Below are 16270 nucleotides of genomic sequence, written 5' to 3'. Positions count from 1 at the left end.
CAGAAGAACAGTTATTCAGCACAGCCATCAACATGATCCTTAACCCTGTGAGCTCTGAACTTGAGGTGACGGGGAAGAAGTCTCACCTTGGGTGTCCATCGATATGACAGCGCAGCGTGACCGGCGCAGAGCTCTCGATGTCCCCTTCTGAGGCGGGCTCCTTCAAAGTCACACCACCAGTTTCTAACCCTGTAGAGGACAAAAAACAGAGGAGACTGTAAGCAGGAGGAGGGAGATCGAGGAGAAGGACGGGAGAAAAAATTGAGTTAAGTGGTCGTCCTGTTGTCTGTCCTCACGGGACGCACAGCAATGCTAATGAGCGCAGCAGGGATGAGGGCAGAGTCGGGCACATCGCCATGACAGCGCTGTGACTCAGGAAGAGAGGCAGAGCAGCATCACTGGGTCAGCTTACACTGACATACCACAGCACTGTCCTCCTGCACTCCCAGAGTGAGCCGGGCCCTTACAGCGCTTCTTATGGACATTTAATGGACAACTCATTGACCTACTCTGATTTTATGGGCTGCTCTGACAGCACAGTGTCCTTTTTAACAGACAACTTTTGGCCTTGGTACAGTTACAGTTTTCAAAATGCTGGACTGTTTCTTCAAACCTGATCAGTGTGTCTACATTACTGCACCGTGGGAGGCATCCATCAAACAACTAATGTGAAACCTGATCAATGCTGTCATAGTGATAGAAGAGCAGGAGAACAAATGACAAAAACAGATGGCGGGAAATTGATCCACAGTCGTCCCCTAAATGCATCATGTTGCGGTGAGAAATGAAGGGAACAGTAGTGTTTTTACCATTAAGGGTTTGACCCAGTGCACTGGGATGTATACATCGACTACATACAGTCTGTCAAGAAATCATCACAGCAGTAAATCACTCCTACATTTGCCTAAAAGAAGGGTAATATATGATCATTTTTCATTGCATGCTGCTTAGTAGATATATGTCATGACACATTTCATCCTGGTTTCAATAAGGCTGACCATGGTGCCTCCTGCAAGCTAAGCCTCTTTTTTTGCTGTAGCCAGAGATTAATTGTCAGCCATAAAAATGATGTGTTTGATCAGATGGAGACACATCTGCTGACAAAATGACTCCCTGCTGCTGAACTAGATGCACACAGAAGTCTACTGGACGAATAAAGAAATATTTCACAGTCATTTAGAGCAGTGGTCATGTTTCAGACCAAAGACTACGTATATTGCATCAAATATTTGGGGGTTTTGCACTTACCCATAGCTGCCAAGTCAGCAGCACAGCTAATGTAAGGTGCATTAGCCTCACCCTTGGCACTTTCGCCTGTGGTTTCTGAGGTGGAAGGTAGGCCTGTGTCAGGACTAGGACTGCCAAGGGTAACTTGACACACACATCTCCCAGCTGAAACGACGGGGGAGGTCTGAGCTATACTGTCGGACTATTCCTTTTTGTGGTACACAGTGGTATTATGAGACCGAGTGGGCCAGGGCTAACTGGTTAGCATGCTAACCTCAGCAGATCTCTCTGTTGTGTCTGTAAATGTTTTTAACTTATCTTTGCTTATCTTTGTTGTGGTTGTTGTGAGGATTTTCTGAGTGTGTACTGTATGTACTGTAATGTATATAATATTATGTACTATGAAGAAGAGCTGTTGCTCCAGCTGCAGCTAATGGGGATCCTAATAAATAAATAAATACACAGATAAATAATATGTTGGATTTATGTTAATGCATATTTTCCTAAATATTTTAGTTTGGGGGAAAAAGGGGTCGCAGACCAGCTGCTGAAGATCCACGATTTAGAGAAGCAAAAGTTGTCTGCGTTGGTGAGAGACACCTTAGATTTGGCTGTAATACAGGCTTAGCGTTACCTCGCTGGAATTCCCCTTCCCTTGCTGTGCGTGTTGACTACACAAATACTTGATGTTTATACTGAGTGAGATCAGACTAATTGTTATTTATGTGGTGATATATGAACTGTGGGTGGATGACATGCAGTAACTGTGCACCCAGCGTGGTCACTGGGTGCATACATCCATTCGCTGAGAGGGCATGTTTGTTTGGGTTGCCTGGGTTTATGCATGAGTCCATGAAGGGCTTGTGTGTGTGTGTGTGTGTGTGTGTGTGTGTGTGTGTGTGTGTGTGTGTGTGTGTGTGTGTGTGTGTGTGTGTGTGTGTGTGTGTGTGTATTAGTGTAAGACATTCCATCATAGTGAGCTCCATTCATATGGCCTGTGGCTGAATACTGCGGCTGCATCTCTGCTGCTATTTGGATCATCTATGAAATATGCATGGCATGAGCCTCCACCTGAGAGAGTGCTGGAGAGAGACGGGGGGGTGGACACAGTCAGCACCACTGCGAGGTCAGAAGGGGCGCTAGAGGAAGACCTGTCACAATGAATTACACAGGAAACTGGAAGTGCTCTGCACCCCAGGGGATCATGGGAAACCCGTCTCCACAGTAACAGGCCCTCCATCCTTCTTGCTTATATCCCCATCTGCGCTCATTATCTTCCTCCTAACACAGATGCCCCAACAACTGTGAATGTGTGTGTGCACGACGTGGAGCAAAAGGGTGTGTTTGTGTGCCTGTTAGAGACAAGTGTGAAACACAGACGATGATGCTGCTGTGCCCCAAAGCATGAACACATGCGTGTAAATGTTCTCAAATGTCTCTGACAGGTCTGACTGGCAGGGGTGGGAAGTAACTGAGCACAAATACTTCATTAGTGTAGTTTAGTTTTCAGGTATCTTGACTTAAAGTGCATTTCAGAGCCTGTACTTTTACTTGAGTGAAGAAGTTGAATCAGTACTTCTACTCTGATCATTCTTTTTGTACACAAATATTTGTGCTTCTGCCTGAGTAAAGAATGTGTGTACTTTTGCCACCTCTGCTAATTGGTTGTGTGTCTCAGTCAAGGTCAGTAACTCCACTAGTTTAGTGAGGAGGAGGAGGAGTAGGAGGAGGAGGAGGTGATGAAGGCCACCCCAGCAACGGGGACCTAGGGCCAGACACCCAGACAGACCTGTTATTAGTGCACTATGGGGGCTGACAAAACCAGAAGGAGAAAGAGTGAGTCACAAGGAGGAGGAGGAGAATGAAAGAAAAAGTTTGATGGAACAACAAGTATCATGTGCAGCATGACTGACATTTGCAAAATTAAATCAAAGAATCTGTTTTAACTTGCCTGGAGTAACAGGTGGGTGTCAACCTGTCTACCTCAGGAGACACGGCTGCATTTTAAACTCATATTCTGTGCTACTTTCATTAGAGTGTATGTATGATTTTCATCTAGTGGAAATTTGGGGGAAAACCCTACAGATTTAAACCTCTACAGCTGCACCAACAAGGATTAGCCAAATTTTTAAACCTGATAAAATCATGGTTTAACTTTAAGTTATGTTGCACTAAACTAGCATAAAATGAAATAAAGATTCAATTTAAACCCAAGTTTACTTTTTACTTTATTTCTATATTAAACATTCAAATGTAAAAAAAATCACTGCCTTTTTGAAATGGGCTGAGCGAAAATAATCGAGTTCCTTGAAGAAGGCTGAATCTATCCATATTGATTAAACTCGATTTTATTTTGGTTTACATCAAAAAGCTTGGATTTACTGAACTGGGATTAGTTTTGAATTGTGCAACACAGCTCTTGCTCATTTTATACCCTGTTGTTAAACTCTGATTAAAAACTAATCTCAGTTTTAATTGGTTCATCCTAGTCTATGTGTATGGTGCATCTTTCTGGGGACAAACCCTGCGACACCTTTTTATATTTGTACGAAATATTTTACATTCCAGCAGCATGAGTCTGTAATAAGGAAAAACAACGGGGTATTGAGCGTGAGCAGTAAGAGACAAATAAAAGACCTCATAGGAAAAAGTATTCATAGTACAGGACACACTGCTTGACCTCTATGAACAATGAGCACTTACTGACACGCTGCCTTGTGACTGTCTAGAGTTTCTCCCACTCACGACCCATTTGGTTTTCCAGCACTTTAGAGTCAATCCTTGGTATCATTTCGTTTCCAAATTGACCTGGATTTCTTGACAGTCACACATTCTAACCTTTTGCACCACTCATAACTCCATTCACAGTTCGGGTTTCTCCAGCTGTCCGTGCGACAAACAGAAGGCGCTCTTTCATAACCTATTAGTGGCAAATACTTCCCCATAATCCCTCTCAGAATGCATGACTAAGTGTTGGAGCAGGCCTGCCAGCTAACGCCATAATTAGGGGCGTATAATTATTATGTTGGAGGCAGAACAGGAAGCTCTATCAACACAGGGATGATAACAGATGAATTGTGAGAATATTGTCAAGGCAGATGCCTGGACCATTCATCCCTCACTGTGCCAAAAGGCAGCTGTACATGTGTGTTGGTTTGTTTCACTCAATGAGCTGATTTGTTGCCATGGAGAAGTGTTTCTGCAGGGTGGATTGTGTTATCCAGGGCAGTGCTGGGGATATGATTTGACAGACAGCACCATATGGGTATGGAAATACCTAAAACATGTGGCACAGTGGCTTCATATTGTAGACTTTGTTTAAAAAAAAAAAAAAAGTGCCCTCGCACAGTCCTGGGAAAAGCGTGACAGACTCAGCTTGCTGTTTCAGAAGAGGTGTCAGATTTTATCAGCTGTGGCTGACAGAGGTCAGCAGGCCAGACTGCAAACAACGACGACTCGGAGAGATGCTGCTGCTGCTGCTGCTGTGACAAGGCGGAAAGAGGAGGGAGAAAAGACACTGTGACACTGGAGCAAAGTCACTCTGCAGGGGAGAAGCTGATGGATGGAGCCTGGGGTCATAAAGGATGAGGAGCTGCATTTTGTCAGCTCACGAAGTACAAAAAAAAAAAGTTGTGGGAATTATGACAGGATGTGAAAGTGTGGAGCTGTACTGACAGCCAGTGAGGATGCTTTAAAATGCGTCTGCCGAACTGATGTAGTTTAAGGGCACATTCTGTGATTAAACCAAGATGGCATGTGTGCGCACTTCAATTCAACTCTTGTTAATATCACCAAAGATTAAATGTACAGACAATTGGCACTTAAAGTGAATTTTAGACCATGATTATAGCATCCAATAAACAGATATTTAAGACTTTCCAAAACAGAATTTAAGACTGTTTAATATTTATAAGGCCTCTTATCAGTAAATATTTTGACTGTCTTTTGTTTGCATGCCTGTTTTGTTGTTTGATCTTGTTAGATATGATGTATTGATAAGACAGTGGGCATTTTGAGCTGTAACTTCAGCCTATATATATATATATATATATATATAAAATAAATTAATTTATATTTGCAAATCAAAATAAACTCTAAATATAAATTTAAGTTGCCCGGTTCTTCCTGCAAGTTATGTCACTGATTTCCTTAACACTGTCAGTCTGCATTTTGTTATCATTTTGTCCAGCGAAGCGTCGCCTCCAGGACCAACAAACGTGCTGACAATAGTGATGCCTGAGCCCGACGCCTCTGCTGGACGCGGTCTCGCCATGGAGACCCAGTGACCGGGCGGGACAAAAGGATGAAGGGGGGCTAAAACCTCTATTAGTGAAAACAGAGGGGGGATAATTACTCTGAATAACTCTCAACTGGCAGGATTTGCCCACCCACCATTGAGAGCAAGATAAATTAACTCTCTCCCTGCGCAGGGCGGGAGGGGGAGAGGGGGGACAATCTACTCTGGTACAGTCCATGTACAGTACATATGGTAGCTTATAACCCCCCGCAACCCCCCTTTACAACCCACATTTACTACTACGCACGCAAACTAGCATACACATGAGCGAACGCACATGCCAGATTAATGCCAGAGGGGGTCTTTACTTTAAAGCTGTGTGCGGCTTTATCGCCCGTTAAATGTATGTTGGGGAAATATGAGAAGATATGTCATAACATGGTTTGATCCAACTGAGGTGATAGAGGGATGGACAGCTAACCTACACATTATAACAACGAGACAAATGTGTCGATATACAAAGACAGATGCAGACAGATTTTTTACTATATGCTACTTGTTTGATTAAGAAAAGTATGTGCTGTGCTATAAGATCTTATTTCTCCTTTAACAGGGGACAGAAATTCTGCCATGAGGTGGTTTCATATCTTGTGTCACGCCTGAGGAGTCTACTCATGTTGCTGTACTCTTATTAAACTGACACAAAGCTATCGATCTTACAATTTCCCGCAGAATGCTAATGTGTGGAGCATTGATAACAGGACGTCCATTAATATCTGCCTCTCAGCCATGTCTCTGCCGCTGCTCATATCTGCTTTATGTACCGGGTGTCTGCAGCACTGTCATATCTAAAAAGGGAGAAATGTCTTGTTGTCAGCGTGCCTGGCATCACACTAAAAGCCTCTTCATGGACCCAATTTCAAACGTGAAAGGCTACTTTATATGATGCCCCATCAGCACCCTCAGAGTAGCTGGAGAATCCATACATGCAAACATGTATGTTCATTAGCACCCACATATAAGGAGATATCATGTGCATTTGTTTACTTAAACCTGAATTAAATTATTTTCTTGGCCGACACCAATCACCTTACACAGCTGCGGCGGTCTGTGTGAGAGTCAATGAATGTGACATGTAGTTTTAAGGGACTTTAAGTGGTCGACAGACTGGAAATATAAAATGCAGTCCATTTGCCATATGGCAAACTTGTTGGTAAATAGTTGCTTATTTAAATATCAAGTAGCATTTATTATGTTTCCACCAAATACCTGTCTCAGCTGCTCCACTTTGTGCACCAGCTAGCCGCTTACATTGTATAACCATTGTTTGGTGCTGGGCAGGTAAAGTAGACTGGGATTATCAGAGGTGTCATTGGTATCAATACCAATACATGTACTCTTATTGATACCACTCGCCCTAATTTGATCCGAGAAAAAAAGATGTAACACTTATTTTATTTTTATTACTTTTTTGCATAAGTAACAAGTTAAACTGTTTCCTGCTTTATTGCATTTAGCTACATTATCAAATTTAGTAAAGTATGCCTACACTTTTGAACATTTTGTCCTGTCAACTGTTTGTGTGTGTTTTCAGAAAAACCGACAGACTCATTGTTTTTGCAGGAGGTTGTCGATATTTTGGCACCGACCAGTCAGGAACCAGTATCAGTTCTTGATGCCCATTCTTACAGCTGCATCTAAAAAATGATGCCAATGACGGCATCAACAGTGACCCAAAAGAGTAAAAGGCAAAAAGTTAGCTGAAAGACACTATGAAGCCCCGTACTGCTGAGCGAAACTGCAGACTTAATTGTAATTGTCACTACAAGCTACACCTTTCACATCACACAGTAATTTAATCCATTGTTATTGCAGCTTTAACATGCCCTATTTTTACTCTTTTAATTTAAATGTCAACTTGTGTGAGAGCAATACACATCTACACTGTGCAAAAAAAAAATTATAACCACCCTTATACAAACATGTGCCCATATATGCTTCCATGATTAAATGAGTTCAGCAAGAAAAAAGCAGGATCTTTTAAAAATTATTACACCACCTTCGTTCCAATAAAAATATGCCTCTTTTCCAAAGCGTGGGAATATTAATGACCTGGCAGATGATATAGTTTATTCTGGGTCGTGATGGCAGCTCTTAAGAACTGGTGCTTCATGTCTAACTTGTTTTTTTTTTTCCTTTCTAATCTGTGGGAGTATGTCAGTTGAGCTTTATTGACACACTAGATCATGTTTAATTGCAACACATGAAAGCAGTTCCCTTCAGATCAGACATGGAAAACTGATGTGCTTCTTTGGTGTATCTGGCTAAAACTTTAAATCGTTTAGAGATGGGGCTTAACATCACAGACCACAAATATCCACGGGTGGAGACACTTCATAGAGCAAGGGGTTCAATCTGCCCCTCTCCGGCTGTCTCTCAGTTTTGCTACCAGGAGGTCTGGACACTCATCTGCTCTTGTAATCAGCCTTTGAACAATTAACATCACCGCAAAGAAAAAGCTTGCGGCTGAAATGTAGCTAGAGACGACAACATATTCCAGATGGAGGCATTTTTCACTTTGCTTTGTTTTTTTGTCTTCTACGGCCAAGACAAAAAGGCTTTTCAGAAACAACTGGTACCTGAGGGCCTTCTACAAAACATGAACAAGGTTGTTATTTATCCCAAACAAGTCTGTGCTGAATTCCCTCGGCCTCCTCTGAAACTTAAGAGGGTCATTGAGGTTTGGTTATAGGGCTAAACAACAAAATGGGGATACTAGTTTGCCTCCCCTTAATGGGATAAAATGTTTAGGAATTGCCGGAGTAAAAAGCTCGACATAAATAAGAAGCTGGAGTACGGAGGGCAGTGTTCACATTGTGTTCGCATTTTCCCTTTCACAATTCAAACCTTTTCCAGACTCATATTCCCAGACTTCTCTGTCGATTTTTCAAACCCTATTTGACATCTAGCTTTCTTTTCCCATCTTGAATCATTCGCCAACCAGGCTTTATATGTAGGATTGTTATGCCAACCCTTTGAAAACTTACATTTACCCAAGTAGCAAGACACCAACCTGTGATACCTATACTGTATAATTTTCTCTTACCATATTGAATAAATATTATATTACTTTTTCCCCCATAATTTTTAGGTTTTTCTTTACAAATAAAAATCAAAATTTAGTAGAAAGAAGTTAAATAAATTATTACAGCATCTATGCAGCCCTCTTTACTCACTGTGTCCATGGAAAATGACAATCAATGCTGCCATAAAGGTCTGATTTCCTTATGCAAAGAAGATAGTATATTTACTTTTATGATATTTTCATCGCAGCATAACCCACAGCCTCATTAAAGCTGAAACTGTCTTCTGGCTCATTCTTTCCACATAAACTGACCTTAATAATGACTTATTTTTGCCTTCCTGATTCATAACTACTGTAAAGGAGAATTAGGCCTCTTGTGCATTTCAGTCCACGCCGTCTGTAAATAGCTATTAATATTTAAAACCACACCTATTCTTGACTGATCAGAACTTTTGTAATTAAGTATCATTAAAACATGATTTGGGGCTTGTTCCATTAGCTTCCATAATTGGTCGATGACAAAAAATACACAAGTGTCATTTCCTGTACAGGCTTCCCACTCCAGTTTATTTTTTTTAGCAATTCTAAATTTTACATTTTAGAAAACAGAATAGGCGCAGTAGTCTGGAAACCATACTTGTCCAGACCTGGAAATTATTAAATCAAATTTCATACTTTTCCATCCTGTGTAGGAACCCTGTATATAGCTGAAAAGTAAATGATACTGCTCAGTAATTTCCAGACAAAAGCCTTTTGATAGTATACGGGAAAAGAGAGTGTTACACAACAGAGAAAAAAAGATACAAGCAACAAGAAACACATGCTTGGTGGCCACATATCCAGTTTCCTTTGGAGAGAGATGGAGAGGAAGCCACAAAGAACAAGGCAACAAGGTGGAAACATTCCTCCGGCTCATACTACCTGTCATCTTATACTGTGACTTTTGTTTTGCTTTTTTGATCCAGAAACTGGATGCACACCCTCACTGCCATTATGAAACTCTGTCAGCTGGCAACTCTCACTCGGGAGGGTTTTATTTTTTTTCCAGAATGGAGGGTGAGAACGGCTTGAAATGAAACACTCACACTTGATATTGAAGGAGGCGTTGGTGGAGTGGAGCACCTTTCCCGTGACCGTGTTTCGTGCGACGCACTCGAAGTTCCCCGCGTCCAGCTGCCGATCCACGGCGGTGAACTTGAGGTTGCTGCCCTCCTGGAAGCGCCTCTCGGTGTTTTCCAGGGGCTGGCCGTTGTGGAGCCAGCCGTAGGTGATGTCGGCCGGATCGCTGACCTCGCAGCGCAGCATGGCGCTGCGGCCGTGCAAGGCATCCTGGGACTTGGGCTCCTTGGTGAACTGGATGGCAGCAGCGTGGATGGCCAGAACTGGAAGAGGAAAGAGAGAAAGAGGGAAAGTAAATGACAGAGGATTAGAATGGGGCTGCTGTTAACGTTTTATTGCTTTTTCCGTTCATTAAGTGTCTGCCATAGCAACCACTTAGCCGTGCACAGGAATGCGATGTTTAGACAATACTGGCTAGCTGTGAATTATTTTGTCGTAAAATTATCAGACCCAACACGGAGAAAATACTTTTTCCTGTTAGATCACCCACTGGCATCACACCCTCACTAACAGTCACACACACACACACACACACACACACACACACACACACACACACACACACACACACACACACACACACACACACACACACACACACACACACACACACACACACACACAGACAAGCCCCTAAGAGTCATGTGCCATCAGCTCAGGAAGACACATCTCTCAAATAAGACATGATGTGTTGCACATCCTCACGCACACTTAAATGTTTTATATTTCCCCTCATGATGCTGTGTACAAGCTTTGTGTGAGAGACATGTTTTCTGCTCTATTTACCGACATGTCAGTGGAGAAAATGACAAGCGTGTGACTTGGACTACAGCTGGAAAAACACTTCACAGTCACAGTCATGTTGAGACGCTACAGTTTTAAGTAGGGCTTCACAATATGGTAAAAAGGAATCATACTGTGATTATTCAGACAGATTTTGCAATTGCAATCTTATTCACAAGTAGTGGGAATGATGACTTTTGCATCACAATTTTTATTTTCACTGAAGCAAACAGTATGATGATGGGGCATTTGTTGTGGTCTGTACCAAAAAAACATGTTTTCTTACATCTGGAAATCAAGATTTCTAGGCCTGGGCATCTCTGCTGAACAAATGTATCCATTATAACGCTGTTTTGTTACATATATTTTACCTTCATCAAAAAAACACAGCTGTTGTGATTTGAATATTATCACGATTTCGATAATATTTTGATTCATTGTGCAGCCTTAGTAATAAACCAAGAGATTACATTACACAAGAAACAACATCAGGGGAAAATGAAAACAGATTACAGTCAAAGGAACTTGAAAGAGCATGTCGGTGACAACACTGCACTAGTATGTAGCATCACAGATATGAGTAACATCTATCAGATAACCAATTAATCTTCATATTTTATGATTTTTAATACTCCTGCATGAAGAAACACAAATGTTTTCTTTGAAAAATTGCCAGTTTTCACACCTGCGCTCTCACAAACCTCTACCTGATAAATCTTGTGGAAATAACTCTCATATGTCTTTCATGGCAAGCTGCACTCATGATTATTGCTAATTAGAAAAATCTTGCTGAGACAGGATTTTTGTACATTAATTAGCTTGTTTGAACAACTGCCACCATGAAGTACTCATCACTAACCATCTCCAAAGTGTGTCAACACAGACCCACATGTGTCCTGATGAACACAATGTTATCATACCTGATGTCAGGGTTTGTTATTATAAGGAGCAGTTCACCTCTGAAGTCGATTAAGCATACCTACACCTGCATCATGGTGGGCGTGTGTGTGTGCTTGTGTGTGTATGCGGAGGTCTTCATGTCCTCTTGCAGGACTGGAGCCAAGTAAAAAGGGGATCTTTCAATAATGTTAAATCAAGGAGCCTGTTGAAGATGAGCCAAGGTAATTCCTCCATCTTTGACCCTCCTCATCCCACCACTCCTGTCCTCCTCCTCCTCCTCCTCCTCATGCCTGCCCATCTCTTCATCAGGCACAGCTTTGTCTCAGCTGCAGGTGGCTCGAGCCGACAGACAGGCAGGCAGGCAGAAAAAGACGCAGCAGAGCAGAAACAGGCTGATCAAACGTGATAGTTAGAGGGGCTGTGGATGGGCTGAGTCGGTCAAGAACAAATAAGTTTGCCTTAAATGCCCCCCCAATATAGGTTAAAAATTTATCTTGATAAAATGTTTAATTTCAGTCAATCGATAATTTGTAATGACCCATTTTTAAAAGGTGGAATTTAACCACTTTATTTCGAATTTAACACCCTTACCTTGATCTAAGGGGTAACATTTTACAGACAGGAAATCAGAAGTAGAGACACAAGAAAGTATTCAAAAGTTAGCTAAAGGCACAATAAAATAAAAAAGTATAGACTCTGAAATATAATCCCTTTCAATCTTTACTAATGACACACTAGAAGTGTGTGGTGATGGTGACTGTGTCTGCAGAGATCCTGCCCTCTGCCTGCATTTCTCATTATTCTGCAGTGCCCGGGACGTTTTAACAAGCCAAAACCTCGGTATTTGACGTCCTGAGTCCTGGGAATGAGATGCAACAATGAAATAAATCTTTCTGGTGCATCTCCGAACAGCTCGGACAATTTCTGCCGATTTTACCTTAAAGATGTGAAGAATAAAATGCAGAATTACCATCCATTTCACATGCAAGGCAGGTAAGTGGATCAAACTGTGCTTTAGATCACCAGGATGTGTTAGAGATATGAATTATGTATTCGCTTACTGAGCCAAAAATAAAGAGGAATGTCTGGTGTGTTCTTGCACATGAAAGCCTCTAGACAAGGTAAATAGATATCTGTTAACTAAACACCTCCCACACAGATAAAACCATCATCGCTAACCTTGTGTTAAAGCCAAAAATCAATGTTGATTGCCTCCTTGCTCAGCATCCCAGCAGCTGCATTAAAGCACTATCCTGATAAGAAAATAGCTAAAGCATTAGCAGCTACTCCTTTGGTTCGATCATCAACGTTTTCCTACAATGGGACAAATCTGCAGGCATCTCCAGTTGAAGATTAGCACATGAAACATGCTCCTTCAAGGCCCAAAGACAAACACGCTCAGTCTGACAAGGTCACTCTGCATTTACAGGATGCTGGAGAGAGCTGAGAGAAGGGCACGGCTTTCTGAGAGTGAGGATTTTACCAGCAGCATTAACATCAAACCAATCAAGTGTTGGTGCAGTACTTCTATAAAGGCCAGAGAAGAACAGCTGATATATTAAATCTTCACACTGGTCACACAAAATGACACTTTACTCCAGTGTTATTATTTTTTAGTCCATCATACTTTTGTTTTTAATTTCACCAGGCCTGTCAGCCAAGTGGATCGATGGCTTCTTTGGGGAATAGAGTTTTTTTTTTCCGTGGAGACACTGTATTAGAGGTCACAGCAGAGTAGCCTTTCTTTCAACTGTAAATAAAAAGTCGGGGGAGAAATTTACAGGCTCCAGGAGAGACACCTGCTGCCACATGATTGGTTTTTTACTTAACTGTCATCAGGCAAATGTTCTCACTTGAGATGAAACTCTTCACCTCAATTTGTGACACCTGGACTGAAGCGTAAACCATCTCACTTACTTTCCATGCAGACATACATAGATTTTATATCTAACTGTGCCTTATCTTACTCTCATTTTCTCTCATGCTGTGTTTCATCATGGAATACTGGCCTTGTAGACTGAAGCTGCAAGTTATCGAGCACCAAACAATAGCTTGTATCAGCTTGTCAAATGTTAGTACTGTATTGTTTTTAAGCATGTGGTATTGAAAAGTATCGGTACGTCAATATTTTTGACAACCTTAGTGCCATATGACTAAAAATTCATATCCTGATAGAGGTCATTTTATACCTAGATAATAATACATATCACAATAAAGCACATTTCTGTTAATTCAATGAATTAAAAGCTTTAATAACATATTTATTATTTGTTTCAGAAAACAGTCTTGTGAGTACTTTTGCATAGGCATACTGGTGCAAAAAGGTCTATTTTCCTTCCAGCCCAAAAATTCATGAGAATTCTTTCTGTATCCGTATCATCCTCAAAAATCCCTTTTTTGTCGGGCTCTAGTTTCCCTCATGGAAATTCCCTACCTGCATTCGTGCGGGGTGAAAGAACACAAAAACAAAAACACAAAAACAATCATCCAAATGATGAAAAATACTGTTGTTCACAGTGTCATTTGCAACAAAATGGAATAAATGATGGAAAATAATATGAAACAAGGGACGTTTTTCCATTGTCACAGGATATCATCATATTGTGAGTTAAATATATTTGAGTCTTGGACAGTTGGTTGCACCGAACAAGCAACTTAAGATGTCACATTTTGGCTATGAGATGGACATATTTCACCATTTTCTGTCCAAAGGATGAATCTGTTAATGGAAAAAAATATGCAGAGACTTATTGATTATGGGCCCAACAGTCCTGGGCAATAAATCATTCTTCTATCATCTGAAATCAGCTTTAATACGAATGTTTCACGTGATTTACAGCACAAAACACAGTTCCAACTTCCCTTCTGTATAAGCAAGTGGTCTCTTAACAATTCTTCCACGAAGCTGTGAATTTGTTCCATCTGTGTAAAATTGGGATAAAACGCAGCAGATGGGGAGTCATCCTCAACATCCACCTCAAACAATCTATCAAGTAATGTTCACAGACAGGCGAACTGCCTCCACGCCAAGCTTACAGCTGGGGTGTGAGGGAGCACGCCAACCTCATCACACAGAGCCTCCTCTGTGCACGGTGAAGTTACGAGCTTTGGTGGAGGAATGGCGGAGCTGCGGTGTGCAGTTGATGATTTTATTTGAGATGCACGTTGACATACTGTGTGTGTGTGTGTGTGTGTTTAGATAGTGAATGACTTGTTGGAAAAGTCCCAGCAGAGACAGCACACACAGATAAGGTGTCTTCACATACCACAGGATGACAGACAAGCCGGAGAGTAGAGTGAGGCACAGTCTATCACACCTAAGGAAATCTGCCAAGTTTACTGTACTATTCAAACAGGGAAGGCACCGTGACCTACATCTCTCAAACACACTCCAGCCCTGCCTCTCTAACACACACACACACACACACACACACAGAAAGCACACAATCATAAACACAAAGCTGCCACCCCCAATCCCCTCTACCACCACGACGTAGACACGCAGCAACACAAATTCTTGTAAACTTGTGCCTGTCTGATCAAATCAATACAGTTAATTTAGGTCAAGCTTTTCACTGAGTCACACAACGGCTGGAGGAGAAGGAATGTTTGGCTCTGCGCGGAGTGACATTTCAAAGAGATAAGTGGGGAAACTGCTATCCAAACTCCCAACGAGGGCCCTTCAAAGTGAGAGTGGTTGAAAGGGAACATTATAGATAAAGAGGAAAACAAACAGTGAGACTGGGGAACACAGGGTGGGATCGCTCTTGTGACAAAAAGTAGAATCTTTAAAGGACAAATATGCAAAACCCTACTGTTCAAAAATGAGTACTGTGGTCCAGATAGTAAACTGGAGCCATAAAATGTATAGTACATAAGTTGAATCCCTATTTAAAATATAATCTAGGTTTGAAGTGAGTTGGTTCCCGTCAATCCGTCCTCCACAGGCTCGAAGGTCAGGCCGGTTGCCTGCAGGCTGCAGGGACGCTGCAGGGGTGCAAGATCTGTGCAACATTATATTTGGACAATGTAAGCAAGGACGAGCCCTTGACTGTAAGCTGATTGATTATTTATAACTGTCAGTTGTCTGTCAATGAAAAGTGTCAGTGAAAATACACACTCGGAAACTACATCTATTAAATGCACAATGGGCAAACAAAAGCAGTTATTCTGGCCTGCAATGGAAATTTCAAAGATGTCGTGTTTTAAAATGAGAACTTTTAAGCGATCCATTGGTAGATTTTTTAAAATGAATAGTTCAGCCTATGCCAGGTGCCGGGAAACATTGAAAATTGCTCATTAAAATTTTCTAGAGCCCACAGGACATCTTCCATTTCCTTGTTTTGAACAACCAGTGACCCAAATATATTAAATCTAAAATGACCTAAAACACAGAAAAGCTGCATACGCTTACATTTGTGTTTGACAAATGACTTAATAACAATCTTGATAATTAATTCATCATTGCAGTTTCTCGTGACTGACTATTCAATTAATTTTAAATGCAGAAAATTTCATAACAGGAAAGGAATATGACGTCTCAATAAATCAAAGCTGTAGAAAACTCTGCTTGGCACTGTGTTCTCCTGGGAGCCTCCATCTCTTCACAGATTAAGAAAAAAAAAACAGAAAAACAAAAAAGGAATTCTGGCTCTGATACCAATCAATATGCACTTTCTGGGAAAAGCTTACAGATACGCTAATGCACCCGGATGAGCAGAGATTGTCATGAAATATTAATAGTTTCTCATTTTCAAAATAGTTTGGAGTTTCCCTGGATTTCAATCAAGGTATGTGGAAAGAAGTTGGAAGAGAAAGAAAGTAGGTTAAAGATGGAGGGGGAAACTGCTGAGAGGGGTAAAATATCTGCACACAGGGATTCTCCTCTTCAACTCGCTGCACTGCCGACCCCATTAAGC

The 16270-nt window shown here is 41.4% G+C and overlaps 1 protein-coding gene across 1 annotated transcript in view; it reads right to left on the bottom strand.

The window, feature by feature from the left end:
- ptk7b (protein tyrosine kinase 7b) overlaps window positions 1–16270 on the bottom strand; it is a 95314-nt gene that overhangs the window by 21087 nt on the left and 57957 nt on the right. The window contains exons 2-3 of the mRNA XM_084735686.1: window positions 9635–9931; window positions 87–189 (exon numbers count right to left, since the gene is read on the bottom strand). Of these exons, the coding sequence (XP_084591812.1) occupies window positions 87–189; window positions 9635–9931 (400 nt within the window). The remainder of the gene's footprint in view (window positions 1–86; window positions 190–9634; window positions 9932–16270) is intronic.

This window comes from Lutjanus erythropterus, chromosome 14, assembly GCF_056507025.1.
Source record: "Lutjanus erythropterus isolate fLutEry1 chromosome 14, fLutEry1.hap2, whole genome shotgun sequence".
Taxonomy (NCBI): Eukaryota; Metazoa; Chordata; class Actinopteri; order Lutjaniformes; family Lutjanidae; genus Lutjanus; species Lutjanus erythropterus.
This window is presented reverse-complemented; position numbering and strand designations above follow the sequence as displayed.